Consider the following 16,525-nt stretch of genomic DNA (forward strand, 5'->3'; position numbering starts at 1 on the left):
GCCTTCCTAAGCAGACTGGTTTTCTGCCATGTCCTTAACTAGCAGCAGCAAAGGGATCTGGTGGGTTTTCCTTCAGTGGGAGTTCCAAAAGGGGTTTAATGTGCTTCTCATGAGAAACCAAACCAGCTTAATGCTAGGCCATGACATTTGTAGGGGCTAGGTGTGTGTGAGTTAATTTTGCTTCCAAAGTACTGAAATATTCACAATTCCATTTCAAAATATCTTGTAAGGTTTCTCATTTTGCAGCACACTGAAGCCTGGGTTCTTCTACCACTTGATTGCTTCCAACATCTGGGATCCACAGGACTATGTAGTGAGCTTACACAGCTTCTGATATTGCTAGCTGTGGACCTCTGCTTTTCCTCTTGGAGAGTACAGAAAGTGGTCTGTGACCAGTTTTTGTTTTTTAAAGAGGTGCAGACTCTAAGGTGCATGGCTAAATCTGTAGTGGAGAACTCTCAATAGTAATAGAAAAAAACAGTGTTAGAAACAGATAGGAAAGCTAGGAGCTAAATGGCACCTTAAATCTAGGTTATTGGCACAACAACAGCATGTCTAGGTGCGCTTTTTTATAACAAGAATATAAAGCTGAAAATGAGTGAACTGCAGCTAAAATATTATGTTCATTCTTCACATAGTCAAGTCCTCCTGCCTACCCCCTTATATTCTTAAGAGGGTCTCTAATCTTCAGAGAGTAGCTGGAAGTGGGGAGGCAGAAAAAGTTCCTCCTTTCCTTCCACTCTGCAGTTTTAATCTGAAATCTTAGGTGCAGTACTGTGCCCAGAGCTCAGAAACCACTTGCACTAATGAAATTCCCTGTCACAAAAGGCGCCTAGAACAATGGGAGTTTCAAACACTGAAACCCCTCCCCCCCATGTTTACCATTTTTAATTGAATGCTCGAACACAATCAATGAAAAGTTCTGTGTGACACAAAATTCTGTATATGCTTACGCTAAGAAAGGTTGTTCCAATAAAAGATAACGTGCTTTTATAAACCATATCTGTACTTATCACCAAATGGCTATGGCCTTTGTCCTGACACACCCCTCTCCTTGCCTCATTTTGCAAAAGCAAAGTCTAACGAGTTAAATTTTATGAGATACCCAATTAAGGAAGTAAAAATGTTCCCATGAAATGAGTTGCAGTTTGCACATTGCACTTTCAGTTGGCACCAATAACAATGTGCCTTGAAAAACAGGCAACATTTCCTGGAGAGAATAGAATTGCAAATGCACTGTAGCCGCTGAATGAGCTGCTGGATAACAGCGATGGCCCATCCAGCCTCACATTTCTCTGGTCTCTGAGGGAAGGCATTGCACTTCATTGTGAGTACCAACTATTTTTTTCAACATGTTTAGCAAATGCACTTGGATGGGTTAGTGAAGCAAAGCAGAGCTTAGTGTGAACCAGGGTTTGGACCTTGCCCCACTTGTTGTAATGTTTGCCATGTATGTCTCCTGCCCTTCCAATATAATCCTTGCAAGCATAGGCAGAGTGCTTTTTACCACTGAGTCGTAGGGAATTGGGGATGAGGTTCTGTAGGTCAAAAGGTCCATCTTCAAGGCACTGTTCCGTCTTGAAGGATTCAAAACTGCATTCTCGTGTGCTATGTCCTTTCGATAACATTACTTCTGATCAGAAAGCTCTTGCTGAAACATATAGGAGGCAAAACCAAACTGTGGCTTTGCACACTTTCAACTGCAAGGGAAAACAGAAAGTGAGAGACACTCATATTTACTTTCCCTGCCTGGAACCTGTGGCATTGTGCCATTGGCAGCTACTGTTCATTAAAACTAGGAGCTAGATTAATAAAAGGGGGAGAGTTTCAGCTCAAGGTGTTATGTTGCTATTGTATTATGCAGCACTGTCTACAGTAACTTGAATGCATGCATGCATGCATGCATACACACACACACACACACACACACACACACACACACTCAAACACCATGCCCTTTAACCAGGAACTTACCTCATTTTCAACAGTAAGGAAGAAAACACTGATGGGAGAGCCAAGGATAGGAAATGGCCATAGAAAGTAACCATTTCTAAGTGGATAGCCATGTTAGGCTGTTGTGGACAAAAAAAAAAAAAAAAATCAAGGGTGTAGCACCATAAAAGTTAACACTTTTATAATTATGGCATAACCCTTGATGGGCAAAAGTGTAAAACCTGAGTTTTTCATAATCAACAGTAATTAGTAATTGTTTCAGTTAATCTGTCCTTCACTTCACCACCAGCTTGACTGATACATCCTCAATATTAAACATTTATTCTTTCACAGATTGATCTCCCTGATTCAAAGTAATTTTTAAGCTATGGAAGCAAAGGCCTTGAAAAAACTTAATATGGAATCTAAATGGCCAAAATATTGGGAAATTTTGGAGCAGGAGGGAGACAAATTGAAATTGCAGAGTTTTGAGAAACTTAAAGATAAGGTGCGAGACTGGTTACATTACTTTCAAGTAAGAGAGGCCTATAATCTGGACAGGAAAAATGGCTTCCAGGTGGAAAAATCAAAGTTGGAAACAGAACTGTTAGAACCCAATGCTAAGATATTGTCGAGAATGTATAATCTGCTGTTGAAATGGAATACTGAGGATGAAACGGTAAAATCTGCTATGATAAAATGGGCACAAGATGTTGGTCATAACATTATGTTTGCTGACTGGGAACAGTTGTGGACCACCGGTATGAAATTTACGGCATGTAATGCCTTAAGAGAGAATATTATGAAAATGATATATAGGTGGTACATGACCCCGGTCAAGCTCGCAAAAATCTACCATTTGCCCGATAATAAATGTTGGAAATGTAAAGAAACTGAAGGAACATTCTTTCACCTTTGGTGGACATGCCCAAGGATTAAGGCGTACTGGGAAATGATTTATAATGAACTGAAAAAGGTATTTAAGTATACCTTCCTGAAGAAACCAGAGGCCTTTCTCCTGGGCATGGTCGGCCAATTGGTGCCAAAGAAGGATAGAACTTTTTTTATGTATGCCACTGCAGCAGCAAGAATACTCATCGCAAAGCACTGGAAGACACAAGATTTACCCACCTTGGAAGAATGACAGATGCAAGTAATAGACTATATGGAACTGGCTGAGATGACTGGCAGAATCCGAGATCAAGGAGATGAACAGGTGGAAGAGGATTGGAAGAAGTTTAAAGTCTATTTACAAAAATATTGTAAAATATATGAATGCTGAGGACAATGAAAATGAAACGAAGGGGTTCTAGTGACTAAGATAAGTAAAAGTATAAAGGGAGGGATAAAGGATGAAAACGAACAATGAAGGAACTTGCTGAATTAATTTCTAACTGGAATACAAGAAAGGAAGGCGGGTGGAAGTAAGGGAAATAAGGTTTTGAAGGCTATAAATTTGAAAGAGGGTTTTTTTATGTTAAAATTTTCTTTTTTATGTTTTCTCTTTTTTGTATTTTTGTGATTTTTGTTGATTATTGTTGGTTTGTTAAAGTTTTTTTTTCCTTTTCTTCTGTAAAACCAAATAAAATATTATTTTTTTAAAAAAAACAAAGTAATTTTTAAGCAGTTAATTTTTGCAGTTCCTCTCTTGACTGATTGGACTGAGTGCTGTCTTAATCACAGCACACACAAACCTAAGCATGGCATTAGATTTCCCACAGCTTTCCCTCTCCCACATCCCAAGGCTCCAGGTGGGGGGGAAAGAGGTTGACCAGCTTATCCTGGCAGACAGGTGAATCAATTAAAGGCAGAGGCAGAACATATGCTCACACTGCCCAGGGCAGGGCGCGCTCCCGAGGGGGGCGGGGCGCAAAGGGTGCCCTCCCGCATGCCACAGTTCAGGGTAGGAGAGTGGCAGGGAAGCTGTTGCTCACTCTCCTCCTGCTCTCTGCAGCTGGGTCAGACATGACCCGGCAATGGAGCTGCTGCAGCCGGGTGCGCCTCGCCACGGCTGAGGAGGGCTGCTCTCTGCTGCTGGGTCAGAAGAGCTGCTGCTACTGGGCACGAGGTGTGCTGCCCACTCACCTGCCATTTTGTCACTCCTCTCAGTCATGACACCCGAGGCGGACCGCACTCACTGCAGCCCCCTTCCTAAGCCTCTAGATAATAGGAAAGGGAGTGTAAAATGTTGAGTGAACAATGCCTATTATGCCCCCAAGGCTAGTTGCATGCCCAGTGGAAGCATTTTTATCTGTTTTGGTTCATTTTTTAAATGAGGCAGCTTTTTCTCCAAGGGCTGGAGCAGAGCTGGATGGATTCAGCTCCTCTGCAGTTAGTAATGTGTAGAGGTGCACACACCCGTTGCTATTAGGCATGTGTTAGAAGCCAGGTAGTGAGTTGAGCAGTCTGGTAGCTCTTCCCCCTGCTAGGCTCCGGTTTTGTGCTGGAAACACTACAGGCCAGAAGGAAACCGCAGCACACAGCTCGCGTGTGCAAGCCTCTTTGCAAAGAAGATAAGGAGCTCACCCTTTCTGTGTCATTTTAAAGTTGCTTTGGCAACATCTGATGTACTGTTGCAGCTGCTGGTCTAAATCAGACGTCATCCTTTGTCAGAACTGTCAAACAACAACAACAACCCTCGAACATTGGGGAGCATATTTGGTGAAGATACAAGCAGGGCAATGACCCTGTGAATGGTGCTCTGAAAGCGATTGTAGGTCAGTGCAGACATTAGCAGCAATGGCAACTGCCCAATGTAAATAGCAGCTTCAGGGGATTTATATGCATTGGGCATCTGCCATTGCTGCTGGTGCAACCCACCTGCTGGCTGGGTTTTTTTTTACACACACACATACTCCACCAAACCCTAATGCCTCCCCTACTCAAGGTTGCTATTTTAAAAAGAAAAATCAGACTTGCAAGGTCAAAATACGCATTTGACATGTAGTTTGGCTCTCACCCTGTGAGGCTGCCATTTGATAAAGCCTTTGAATAAGTAGCTGCAATCGCTATTAGTGTTTAGTTATGCCAGTGTTTCCCAAACTTGTGTTTGTTTTTGATCTACTCCCACCATCCCTAGCTAGCAGGACCAGTGGTCAGCGTTGATGGGAACTGTAGTTAAAAAAAAAGCTGGAGAGACCAAAGTTTGGGAAACACCGAGTTATACAATACCTAGAGGTAGGTAGATATTACATACCATATTTTTCCATGTATAAGACACCCCCATGTATAAGACGCCCTCTATTTTTAGGGACTCCAAATTAAGAAAACATCCCTCAGCACTACCCGTGTATAAGATGAGCCCCAGTTTTCTTTTCATTGTCTATTAAAACTTTCTGTTGCTGGTAGTGGTGAGACAAATCTCCAAGATGATGCTGAACAGACAGAATTGCAGTGGCTTCCCCAGAGTGACTCTAGGGCACAATGTCACCACCGTAGCAGCCTGAATTCCATGATAATGCTGGACCCCATCATACAGGTGTTTCACCCTCAGTCACAAAGCATTGCAGTTGATGAGATTAGGGGTGCATGGTGGCATCATTTGGAGGTAAATCCGCTGCCCCCCCAAAAAATGCCACAAGTAAAGTATTTATCCTGTTTCATAACCTCATCCCTTCCAATTATGAACAGTGGTAGTCATACAAAAAAACAACAACCAAAAAATCCAGCACAGACCAGCCATCCTCAAAGAAACTGAATAACCACAACAAGCTGGGCAGAATTTGTTTTTGTTTTTCAATGCTTAAAATATTTGTTAATTACTAAGCACTTGCGGCATTTGAAGCCGCTTCACAAACTAAGAGAGATGATATCTGTATTTTACTAACCACACTGCAGAAGTGCAATCCCTCAGTTACGTTGTTTTGGGATGTTACAATCAGAGATAAGCCTGAGCTGCTTGTGCGTATGCACATATGTATAGGCTTGTGCGTACGTCACTCTTGCACACCTATTTAGGAACATACCTGCTGTTCTGACGAATATTGGTTGTCCAGGGGGTATATTTAATAAGAGATCATTTGTGCTCAGAATATCAGAAGAAAGGCTGGAGTCTTTTGGTAAGTCAAAGGCAGCTGATATGAACTGAGCTCTGTGCAGCAAGGGTTCTCAAATGTCCTCATGAGCTTTTCTTAACAGAAAACTAAACCTTATGGCCTCCCTTTTGGCTTTAGAAAGGCAACTTACTGTTAATTCTTCTCAAGGTGCAAATTACTCCTCCCTAGTATTAGGAAAAAGGGGGCTGAAGTCTCTAAGAACAGGAATATTTTGGAACTCTGCATCATTTAATCCACATAAAATGTGCATAATTGCACCAGTCAGGAATATCTGTTAGCTCAACAGCAAGCTAGCAACAGGAGGGACACATAAAATAGAATATTTTATTTTTAAAAGTTTAATTGATATATTAATGTTACTTGCAAAATCCTGCCAACATACTGATGTAACTACTTGTTTATTATAATTTATAAAAACACTGTCTTTTTAAAAAAGCATACATCAATAAATGGAGGGAATCAGACAAGCGTTCTCCAAGTCCATGACAGCTGCTTATTATCCATTAAATGATACATGGTTCATACTTTGAAGACTAAGGAAGGTTGCTATCTTTAGTATTTACTAAACAACAAATCACTAAATGAGTGTTTTCGTTTTGTTTCCTCTCTAAAGCTGAACTGGCTGCGTTGGACCATTGACTGGAAGTCTGCCATCAAACAAGCACACACGAAACCACAGGAGGGTCTCCATTTTTAAAGTGCCCCTGTGAGTTTCCTATCTTTGGAGAAGAAATGGAAGCGCAACAGAGCAAGCTGGAATTTTTCCACAAGTTGGGCTATGGAAAGGAGCAAGTCCGCCAAGTGCTGGAGAAACTAGGTCAAGACGCCTCAGAGAACGATTTGCTACAAGAGTTGGTTCAGGCAGGCAGCAGGCCTCAGGAGCCAGAGAACTGGACACCAAGTTTTCACCCCACCCCTCCTGCCCATGGATCATGCAGGCCTTTGCCACTTTCCAGACAGTCTACTGAGGAAGGAAATGATCCCTCCAGTGTCTTGAGAGCTGTTGTGATTGATGGCAGCAATGTTGCTATGAGGCAAGCATCTTTTTCATTTTGTTATCTCGGCGACTTCTCTGTTTCTTAAGCTTGCCCTGTGGTGCAAGCCAAACCTTGTCCGTAGATATAAGATGGGACACCTAAGGTATGGGAAATGCACTATGGCAGGGGTGTCAAACTCAAATTCATCGGGGGCCACATCAGCAGTTTAGAACGGCCGGCGCCGCTAGAGGGCAGACGTTCTCTGGCTTGTAGGCTGCCATGCATGCGCTGAAGAGGTGGCTTTCTTGTGTGAAAAAAAAAAAGCGAGAATAAAAGGTGAAGGCTGGCGGCCGGCGGCGGCTACACGGGCCACATGACGAGGTCTGGCGGGCCGGATTCGGCCCGCGGGCCTTCTGTTTGACACCCGTGCACTATGGGGTTCAGAGGAGCATCACCCCCATTTCCAAGTGAACCGAATAACTGATTTGCATCATGTTTGGAGCGATGAGGTGATCTGAAAGTTCTTCTCTTGGGGTGGTTGATCGATGATGGCACATTCATACAAGCATGTGCCATCAAGCAAGAGATAAGCATGCATGTGTGAACTATCCCATTTGCCTCATTTTCCCAAACTGGCATGCATCTCATCTCTCTCATCCCTTTGAAGTAAGCCATGCAGAAGTTTGCACATGAGGAAGTTGCTGTGCCGCTGACTGCTTTGATGCAAAATTATGTTCTCCAGAAGGAGATAAGAGTTATTTGTTATGGTAACAGGCCTCTATACAAACGGCCGACTTCCTGATGATAAAGCCAGAGGTTGATTGATGGTGACAGGGAATAGCTGCAAGAGCTGCATTTAAGGGGAAATGTGAAGAGAGGGACAAACAGATTGGCTTGGCTGTGTCTGCATATTAAGCACACATGCAACCAATCTCTTTAGCATGCTAGAATTCTGCTTCCCAAACAGGAACTCCCTAAGAGGTATATCTCTTCCACAGACTTAAATTACAGCATAATCCTAACCATGTCTACTCAGAAGTCAATCCTTCTGAATTCAGTGCAGACTAGCAGGGTTAGGCTTGCAACCTTAGTTCAACAATGATGCCAATTTCCCAAGGATTCCTAGGAATTGCAGTTCTATAAAGTGGACTGGGGATTCCTAACAAAGAAACCTCATCACCTGCTCCAAACTACAATCTCCATGATTCTTTTGAGAAAGCTTGGCAGCACAATTGGCATATAATGGATATATTAATTTTAATTTTTTATGGCTAAGTATTCATTTACTCCTTAATTATGCAGATTTTGGCTGTGTCTGCACATCATAATAGACCATAAACCATGGCTTACTGTTCATGAGCCACTTAGCTCCTTCCTGTATTGCTGCATTCATGATACTATAGCACATGAACTGGGCCACTGTGACTTCTGTTTCAGCTACCAACAACCTGCCCCTGTAGTATCGCTGTTAGAGGCACAAACTCCACTACTGGCTTCCCACTATTAACACTTTCCATTTTGCCTTGTCCTTTTTTTATATCTTGTGATGGCTGTTAAATGATCAAGTATCCAGGGACAGGAAGCCCTAAAGCAGTTGGTGCCCTCCAAATATTTTGGACTAGGTTGGATACTGTTGCCCTAAACTAAATTAAACTTCTTTGTTTTCATACTCAACAGGCTGCTGAAAGATTAAACAAATGCCAATAAAATCAATGGCTCACCTCTTTTTATCCTGGTAAACAACTGCAAGGTTTATTTCTTTTGTGGGTGGAGTTCAGTTTCAGATAAACTCACAGACCTGCGTATGAGAGTCAATGATTTTAGAATTGTTCCTATAGGTAGGCAAGGGAAACAACCTAGGACAACAATCCTGGGGGTGGCAACTCTATGATCATGCAGAATCTCTTTGATAGAGAGGTAATAAGGATGCTGGCTTAGATTAGCATTTAAGTCTGGTGACCATAAAGTCCAGTGCACCTGGCCTGGGAGAGCATGGCCCTGACTGAATCCAGTCAAAAAAGCAACTGAATAGACTCTTGGGCTGTGGCATTGTTTAGGGTGTTTTGTTGGGATTTTTGTTGTTGTTCTTGATGTTAATTTTTGTTTTTAGACCTCATTATGATTTATGTGGAAAATTGTTGAATTTGGTTGTACACTTAATGATGTGTTGTTTGTCACTTTTTGTTATGTTTCTAACTATGTAAATTTTGTCATGTTGTCAGCCACCTTGAGCATCATTTTAACTATGGAAAGACATCATACAAATTAAATGATGATGATGGTAGAGGCTGAAGTAAAATTACTTTAGAAATTTCATTCATCCCTGTACTGTACTTGGTTCCATGCCTTGCCTATTTAATATCCTTGCCTATTTAATTTCCTCCACCTACATATATTTCTGAGCTGATTTGCCGTGATAAAGAATCTAGCTCTGACTCATCATTCTCCAAGGTGACTTCTGAACAGCAGGGCCCTCACATTTTCATGAGACATACCTACAGAATATCAATGATACAAAATACTAGAACACATGTAAACTGAGCAGATATCATAGGCAGAAACTGTCAAAAAGCAGCAAGACTTTCTGACCCTGAAACATACTTCCTTTCTCTCAGTCTCTCTGTCTTTTCTTTTCTTTTTTTCAGTCATGGAAATAAGGAAGTGTTTTCATGCTTGGGAATTCAGCTGGTGGTGGACTGGTTCAAACAGAGAGGTCATCAATATATCAAGGTCTTTGTCCCATCATGGAGAAAGGAACCAAGCCGATTTGATAACCCCATTACAGGTAGGCATGCCTCCCGTACATATTTTAGATATAAAAGCTTGCAAAATATTAGGTCACCATTTTGGCTCCTAGTTCAGACACATCCCACAGGAGTTGGTGCAAACAGGTGTGCTTTGGAAAACTCTGCCAAGGCTGGTCTAGGAGAATAAGATGGGCAAAATAGAGTAGATACAACTGAATTATTTTCTGTTATAAACACAGACTTTGATGTACGGTATTTAAATATTTTTCTTTCAAATCTTTGCTGTATTGCTTAAAGAGTGCAAGAGAGCCAATCACTTTCATTCTGTCTCCCCAACAAAAATGTCTCCTACAAATAGCCTGGCATCTTTTTCTGCCTTGTGTTTCTAACACTAATATTGAGATGTACGAGACTCCAGGTCAATGGCTAGGGTTAGCAGCTCATGAATGAAAACATCCTTTCTTCCCTCTGGCACTGGTAAAAAGAAAAAAGAAAGAATATCACATTATGTATTTCCATAATTCACATGGATGTTGCAGGTGCTCAATAGCTAACACATTAACTAATAACATGAAAACATTAAAGGATGGTTATGGAGGAAGTGATTTTTAGACTACAGAGTGACAAGGGAACCAAGGACCACATTTCCTCATGGACAACCTTCCAGGGGCCACATGCCAGTAGTGGGTTAGTCCAGAAGAAAAAGTCTCAGAGCAACCGATGTGACTCTTGCATAGCCCAAAGCAATATGATTCTACAAACATACAAAAAAACACTTAAGGAAGGTGAAGGTTATGGTTGGAGGAGAATTTCAAGAGCCAGAAAGAGAAGCCAGGAGGGTTGTATTTGATTCATGAGCTGAAGATCCTCACCCATGTCAGTGGCATTTGTTTCAACCTATCTGTCTATGCTTATCCCTGTAGAAATGAATTCCAACTCATAGTGGAATGTTATGCTTCCCAAAGTTAAGGTCTACTCTTACTATGTGAACAGCAAACTATTTTTTAGATTTATATGCATCATCCTCAACTGCACCACTGTAATTCACCTAGTTCTCTTCCCGTCTGTTCCATAAACTGATGACCTGCTTTATTGTCTTGGGACCACAAGCCAACTCACTCTAGTGAAAGGTGATAATGTAGACCTGAATTGTGCTTATTAACTGGTAGATCAGATCACTGATTGTGCAGATTAGAGCAGAGCTCAGGTATTAATTGACCATTTTACTCTGATGACATCACTCCTACCACAAGCCAACTTGAGCTCTTGATTGGTCCAGTTTATTAAGTGCTGAACATGCAAAATCCACATTGTGGAGTTCTGGCCCTCTTTAAATTTAATCAAGTAATTTACAGACCAGTTCACATTCCAGTTACACTGAAATCAATGGAATTAAAATGGATTGAATCCAAATAATTAAATTTAATTTGAGCAGCTGATTCTGCTGTTAGTTACTAATATAGTGACTTGAATGGAGAAACCTTTAAGCACATTTTTGAGGATTCCCTGCATGATTTGTGGTGGTGTTCTTATTCCAAACTTCTGTTTGGGATATTCTTTTTTTTTGCTTAATTCACTTCTCTTATTTTTACATAGATCAGCATGTTCTTGAAAAACTTGCAAAGGAAGCAATTCTTGTGTACACACCATCCCGCAGAATGAAAGGCAAAAGGCTGGTATGCTATGATGATCGGTACATAGTTAAACTGGCGTATGAGCAAGATGGAATCATTGTTTCGAACGATAACTTTCGGGACCTGCAGAATGAAAATCCTGAGTGGAAATGGTTCATTGAACAGCGACTACTGATGTACTCCTTTGTCAATGACAAGTAAGAGACTGGCCTATTTGCAAATATTATTTCACCTTGGGTCACGTATCTGAGTGAAACTGAACCTTAGTATGGTCAGCTGCAGTTCTCATTACATTAAGGGGGGAAAGTACTTAGCTTTTTGAAAAGGCATCCTTTAAGACATTTTCTTGGCATCTGTTCGTACACATATTTGTAACCTTGGCCATAACCAAAAAAGTAACTTAATTGTATGTAGCTATGTTGCCACAGATTGTTAATTCTGCCCATTTTTTATCTAGTTAATACAGCTAGATATAAGATGCTACCTATCTTCCCATCAGTGGAGGAACTGTGTACATGGTGCAAATCTTCTTTGCTAAGAATTCCTTCAGTAAACTTAAAATACAATTCAGAAAATATGGTGATGTTTGTCCAATAAACTGTGATCATTTCCTTTTTAGATTTATGCCTCCTGATGATCCCTTAGGCCGGCATGGACCCTCTCTTGACAGCTTTCTCAGCAAAATGCCACAGATTCCCGAGCCAAAATGGCAGCTCTGTCCTTATGGTAGGTTTTGTTTAATGCCATTCACAGTTTTATCTGCCTCCCTAGTGGGATCCACAGGGAGATTAACTTGAGGCTCTAGAGAAAGAACCAAGACATGAGTGTTATTCAGACATTCCAATCTCTCATACAACCAAGGAGAGCAGATGTATACACGCTTGCTCCACTCAAGTTGGAGAGAAATTCCAAAGTGGGGAAACTTCCCTACTCATGTAGACGCCACACATTATTTTTGCCTCCATTGCAGACATTTGCCTCTAATTTGTGGAGAATGGTGAGAAAAGCAGTGGGGAAATGCACCTAGTGTGCTCATCCCAGCTCTCCCTCATGCAATTCTAATTCCTCTGGTGGGTGATTCATGCACCTGCTTTTCATGTTTTCAGTGTAAAATCCAAATGGGGAACATGTCCATCAACCTCATGCAGAAATGCTCAGGCTCCCTCAACTTCCGGAGCTCACAAATATTTCAACAGAGGTGACAACAGAAGCACATAAAGCAGGTGTGCAAGCCACAACTTTTTGCCACCTTAAAAACAATTGCAAGTACTCCCCCATTTCATTGCAAAAGACAGCAGGTGGTATGCGATGTAATAGTTACTTTCCCCCACTCTAAATTTGTTTGTCTATTTAAAGTATTTTCACCCTGCTCTTCAGCAAAAAAAAAGACTCCTAGAGTGGGTTACAGAGGTCAATACTAAGACTGCAAGCCTGACAGTAACAATTACATAAAAGACAGGGCATAAAAAGAGATTTGTACTAAATTTGAATTAGTTTGGTGTTAATTTGTTAAATATCAAAAATTAATTGGCAAAAGAGAAAGAAAATAAGAAGCAGAGAGAACAAAAGAGTAGAGGAACATAACAAATTCAGACACTAGCTCTTAGTTCTAGATTTCAGCAGGTCATGGAGCTGGATCTAAGCACAGTGGAAGGTTCTGCAGCTTCCTCTCCCTCCAACGGCTCCTGTGATTGTTGCTGGTAACTGAAGGGAAGGCTCTCAGCTGGAGGGGTGCTAAAACTCAGTTGGAGGGGTGCTAAAACTGCTGTTTTATCTCCTGCTAGTGACCTTCTAGTGAATCTCACCATACAGATTGAACACGGGGGTTTATTATTGAGCAAAGCATTATGATACGCTTCTGCATGTCTTCCAAGTGAAACAATAGCCTGTGGTTTGAAACCCACATTTCACATGTTGTACCTTCTTTGCATAGCAGGAATTACCACACAGTGTGAGAAATATACATGCCACATTCTCACTGCACGTGCAAAACTATCCTCAAGTTAGGAGAAGCGTGCTGTTCTGGCAATGGCCACAAAGGGGCTGAATGGCCCTTCTGATACAAAGATGAAGTATCAGAATACTCTGGGCATACCCAGAGCAGCCAATGACATGAGTTTCTGAAAAACATACCATTCTCTGTTAATATTAATTGTTCTATAAACTGAAAAGCTCAAAAGCATCCAACAGGCTTTTATCTGCTGTGCAGGCATGCTTCCACGACCCTGTGTTGTATCCCACTGAACATGTATTTAGCAAATTATCTGCTCTGTTCCCCCCCCCCCAGGCAAGAAATGCACATATGGCATCAAGTGCAAATATTATCACCCAGAAAGACTGACTTGGGACCATCGCTCTGTAGCTGATGAGCTCCGAGCTAAGACAAAGACCAACTCACTTGCTCAGAGGACAGAAGAAGAGAAGACAAGAGCAAATCCAGTAAAGAAAAGAGATGGGAATACATCACATTTACCTGGTTCTAACGGCAGTAGTGTTATTGGCAGGAGCTCAGCACACAGCTTGGCAACATTTCACAGTAATCCCCAACAGTGGGAAGGAGAAGACAACAGGGATGCAACAAGTGACTGGACAAACATACATCAAGGCAACTGGCAGCCTGAATCAACTGAATTACAACAAGATCAGGCAGGGGCCATGTCAAAGCAACTGACTGCATTGTCTCTCAGTGCCAGCAAATACTCTGGAAATACTCTTGCTGGACCTGGTAAATATGAAGACATAGTGGGTGACCCACGTAGGGATCATTATCTCAAATACAACCAGACTTCATCTCTGTCTCCTCACAGTATGTGCTGGGATTGCCCTTGCTTACAAATATGTAATTTTCAAGGATGTTACAGAATGCAAACAGCAGCAGTGTCAGTCCCGACCTCACAAACACCTTCTAGTTTGCTAAGGGATGGCTTGAAGGACCAACATGAAGGACAACATAGCTCTATGGTTTCTTTGGCTGAGTCATTTTCAGGCTACAAGGATGGAGATATGAAATATCCTGGAAATCTGCAGACCAAATCTTACAACCCAGTATTTTTTATGGATTCCAGCTCATTCAACACACTAGACCATTACACACATTCTTCTGGTACTGAGGCCCAGCAGAATTTGACTCTGCAGTCACTTCCTAGAGAGCAAGCAAATGTCCAGCAAGCACAGTACTTTGGTTTCCCATATAATGCGGCAGAGCAAACTGTGTCCTCCTCCTACACCGATATTGTAGATGCAACACACTTAATGCCATTCGTTCAATGGCATGGGACCCTACATAGCAGATCTCCTAACAGAAAACCATGGTAGAGAGAAAGAAAGGAGTTAATGGCCTATTCAAAGACTCCAGTATTCACCTTCATGCTCAACCTGAACAAGTCTCTCAGTGGAAAGTAGTATTTATATGCTGGCCTTGAGATTTGTTTGTATTCTACATCCCCTACCTTCCGCATGATTTCTCTTCTGCCATCATTGCAAGCAACATCCTGACCTTCACTCCCTCTAGCCAGTTTGTGTTGTTCTTTCCAGAGACTACTCACATGCCACACTTCCCAAAAAGCTTTTCCTAGATCAATGTTCTTCAACCATGCATCCCTAGACTACAGCTCCCAACATCCTTGACCATTGGCAAAACTGGCTGGGGATGTTTTGAATTGTAAGCCAGAGACTTAAGGTTGAAGAACTCTGTTCTAGATCACCACCACAACCTCCTCTGTTACAATCTGTTGAAATTCCAGTTAACCCCTTCTCCACAAACAAATCCATCTTTATCAAATCCATCTTTCAGCTTTTTCTTATCTGTGTCCAAGGTCTGTGTAGAGCTTATCCTTACCAAGGTTATACTGGTGTTACATTAGTGTGATAAAGATGTGGATGAAAAATATATACAGCTAAATATTTGAGGATGTGGTGTTGGGCAATGCTGATAGGGGTGCAGGCCCATGCGGGGGGGGGGGCAGCAGGGTACACTTGCCCCAGGCCTCGGGGGACACTGCCAGGGACTGGTTGCTTTTTTTGTTTGAGTGTGTAACTTTATTCTAAAAAGACTCCTGTCCTGGGCCTCAGACAAGCTCTGCATGGGCCTGCAGGTGGGGACCCTCTCTGGCATGTCCAAGTAATGTTTAGAAATGCACTTCAGTATGCTTTGCGTAGAATACACGTGCTCAACTGGGCAAACAAGGTCCTGTGTGGATGCTTGAGTGGCATCTGTGACGAGAAGCAACTTTTGCCAACTTTGACTGGTGCTCCAGTTGTGGCATTTTGACAGTTTGTAATGTCCAGGTTAGATTATTATAATGTAGTATATATCAGACTGCCTCTAAAATGGTTTTTTGAAACTGCAGCTGGTCCAAAATATAGTAGCAGCTCTTTTGCTCCATTTAAAAATGTTTTTTATATATTCCTCTTGCATTGTTTTAGCAGTTTATGTATATGCTGCCTTGAAGACCAATTGGTAGAGGGGTGGGCTAGAAATCTTTTTAATTAAATAAACAAACCAGCAACACACCCCTTGTGTATTTCATTTGACTCAGATACTCTTGAGATATATGGTGATAGATATATATCAAAGTATCTCCATCTTTTAAAAAGCTTTCGAAATAGCTGGGGCTGTAGGGAGGAAAGCGATCCAGAATGAGACTGGACCACAGAGGAGAGGAGGGGAGATTAACTTTTCCCCCTCAGAGTGTGTCCTTACTAAAAACATAATAGCTTGGATTCAGCTAACCCAATGTTTTAACAGAAGCCAGCATAAGTCACAGGTCTCATTCCTGCCCCTCCCCCCATGACTAATATTGCAAAAGCTTTGGAGAGAGATAGAGATGCTATCACACTTCTCAACATTTATGTGTATTTTTGTGCTAAAAGTCCAGTCAGAGGTTAATTTCTAATTTGGGGGGGGGGGGGACATAACCAGAATGATCAGTATAGCAATATATACAGACCTGGTTCACACATCATGATAGGCCAAAACTAAACCATAGTAAGGTCTACTGTAGGTTCAGCTTGAGTAGTAAGGCTATTGTAAGGTCATCTAGAGGAGCATCTTTCCAACCTGTAGGCTGGGATCCAAAAGTGGGTCACAGCAGGGCCAGATTTACATACTGTATAAGCTAAACAAGCTATAGCTTCAGGCCCCAGTCTCTTGGGGGGCCCCCAAAAAATTAAAGAAAAAC

General features: G+C 41.8%; 1 protein-coding gene across 2 annotated transcripts; it reads left to right on the forward strand.

Moving 5' to 3' along the window:
• Positions 1-1,195: 1,195 nt before the first annotated feature.
• ZC3H12D (zinc finger CCCH-type containing 12D) lies at positions 1,196-15,857 on the forward strand. 2 transcript variants are annotated; one of them, XM_079971535.1, is made up of 6 exons: positions 1,196-1,327; positions 6,601-7,021; positions 9,610-9,749; positions 11,308-11,542; positions 11,965-12,071; positions 13,633-15,857. In XM_079971535.1, exons 2-6 carry the CDS (start codon positions 6,720-6,722, stop codon positions 14,658-14,660), a joined length of 1,812 nt encoding a protein of 603 aa, XP_079827661.1. In that variant the 5' UTR covers positions 1,196-1,327; positions 6,601-6,719; the 3' UTR covers positions 14,661-15,857. The 2 variants fall into 2 exon arrangements, with proteins under 2 accessions (XP_079827661.1, XP_079827662.1); XM_079971536.1 differs by lacking the exon at positions 1,196-1,327 and adding an exon at positions 5,766-5,990.
• The last annotated feature ends 668 nt before the right edge of the window (positions 15,858-16,525 follow it).

Source organism: Podarcis cretensis (assembly GCF_951804945.1).
Source record: "Podarcis cretensis genome assembly, chromosome: 3".
Taxonomy (NCBI): Eukaryota; Metazoa; Chordata; class Lepidosauria; order Squamata; family Lacertidae; genus Podarcis; species Podarcis cretensis.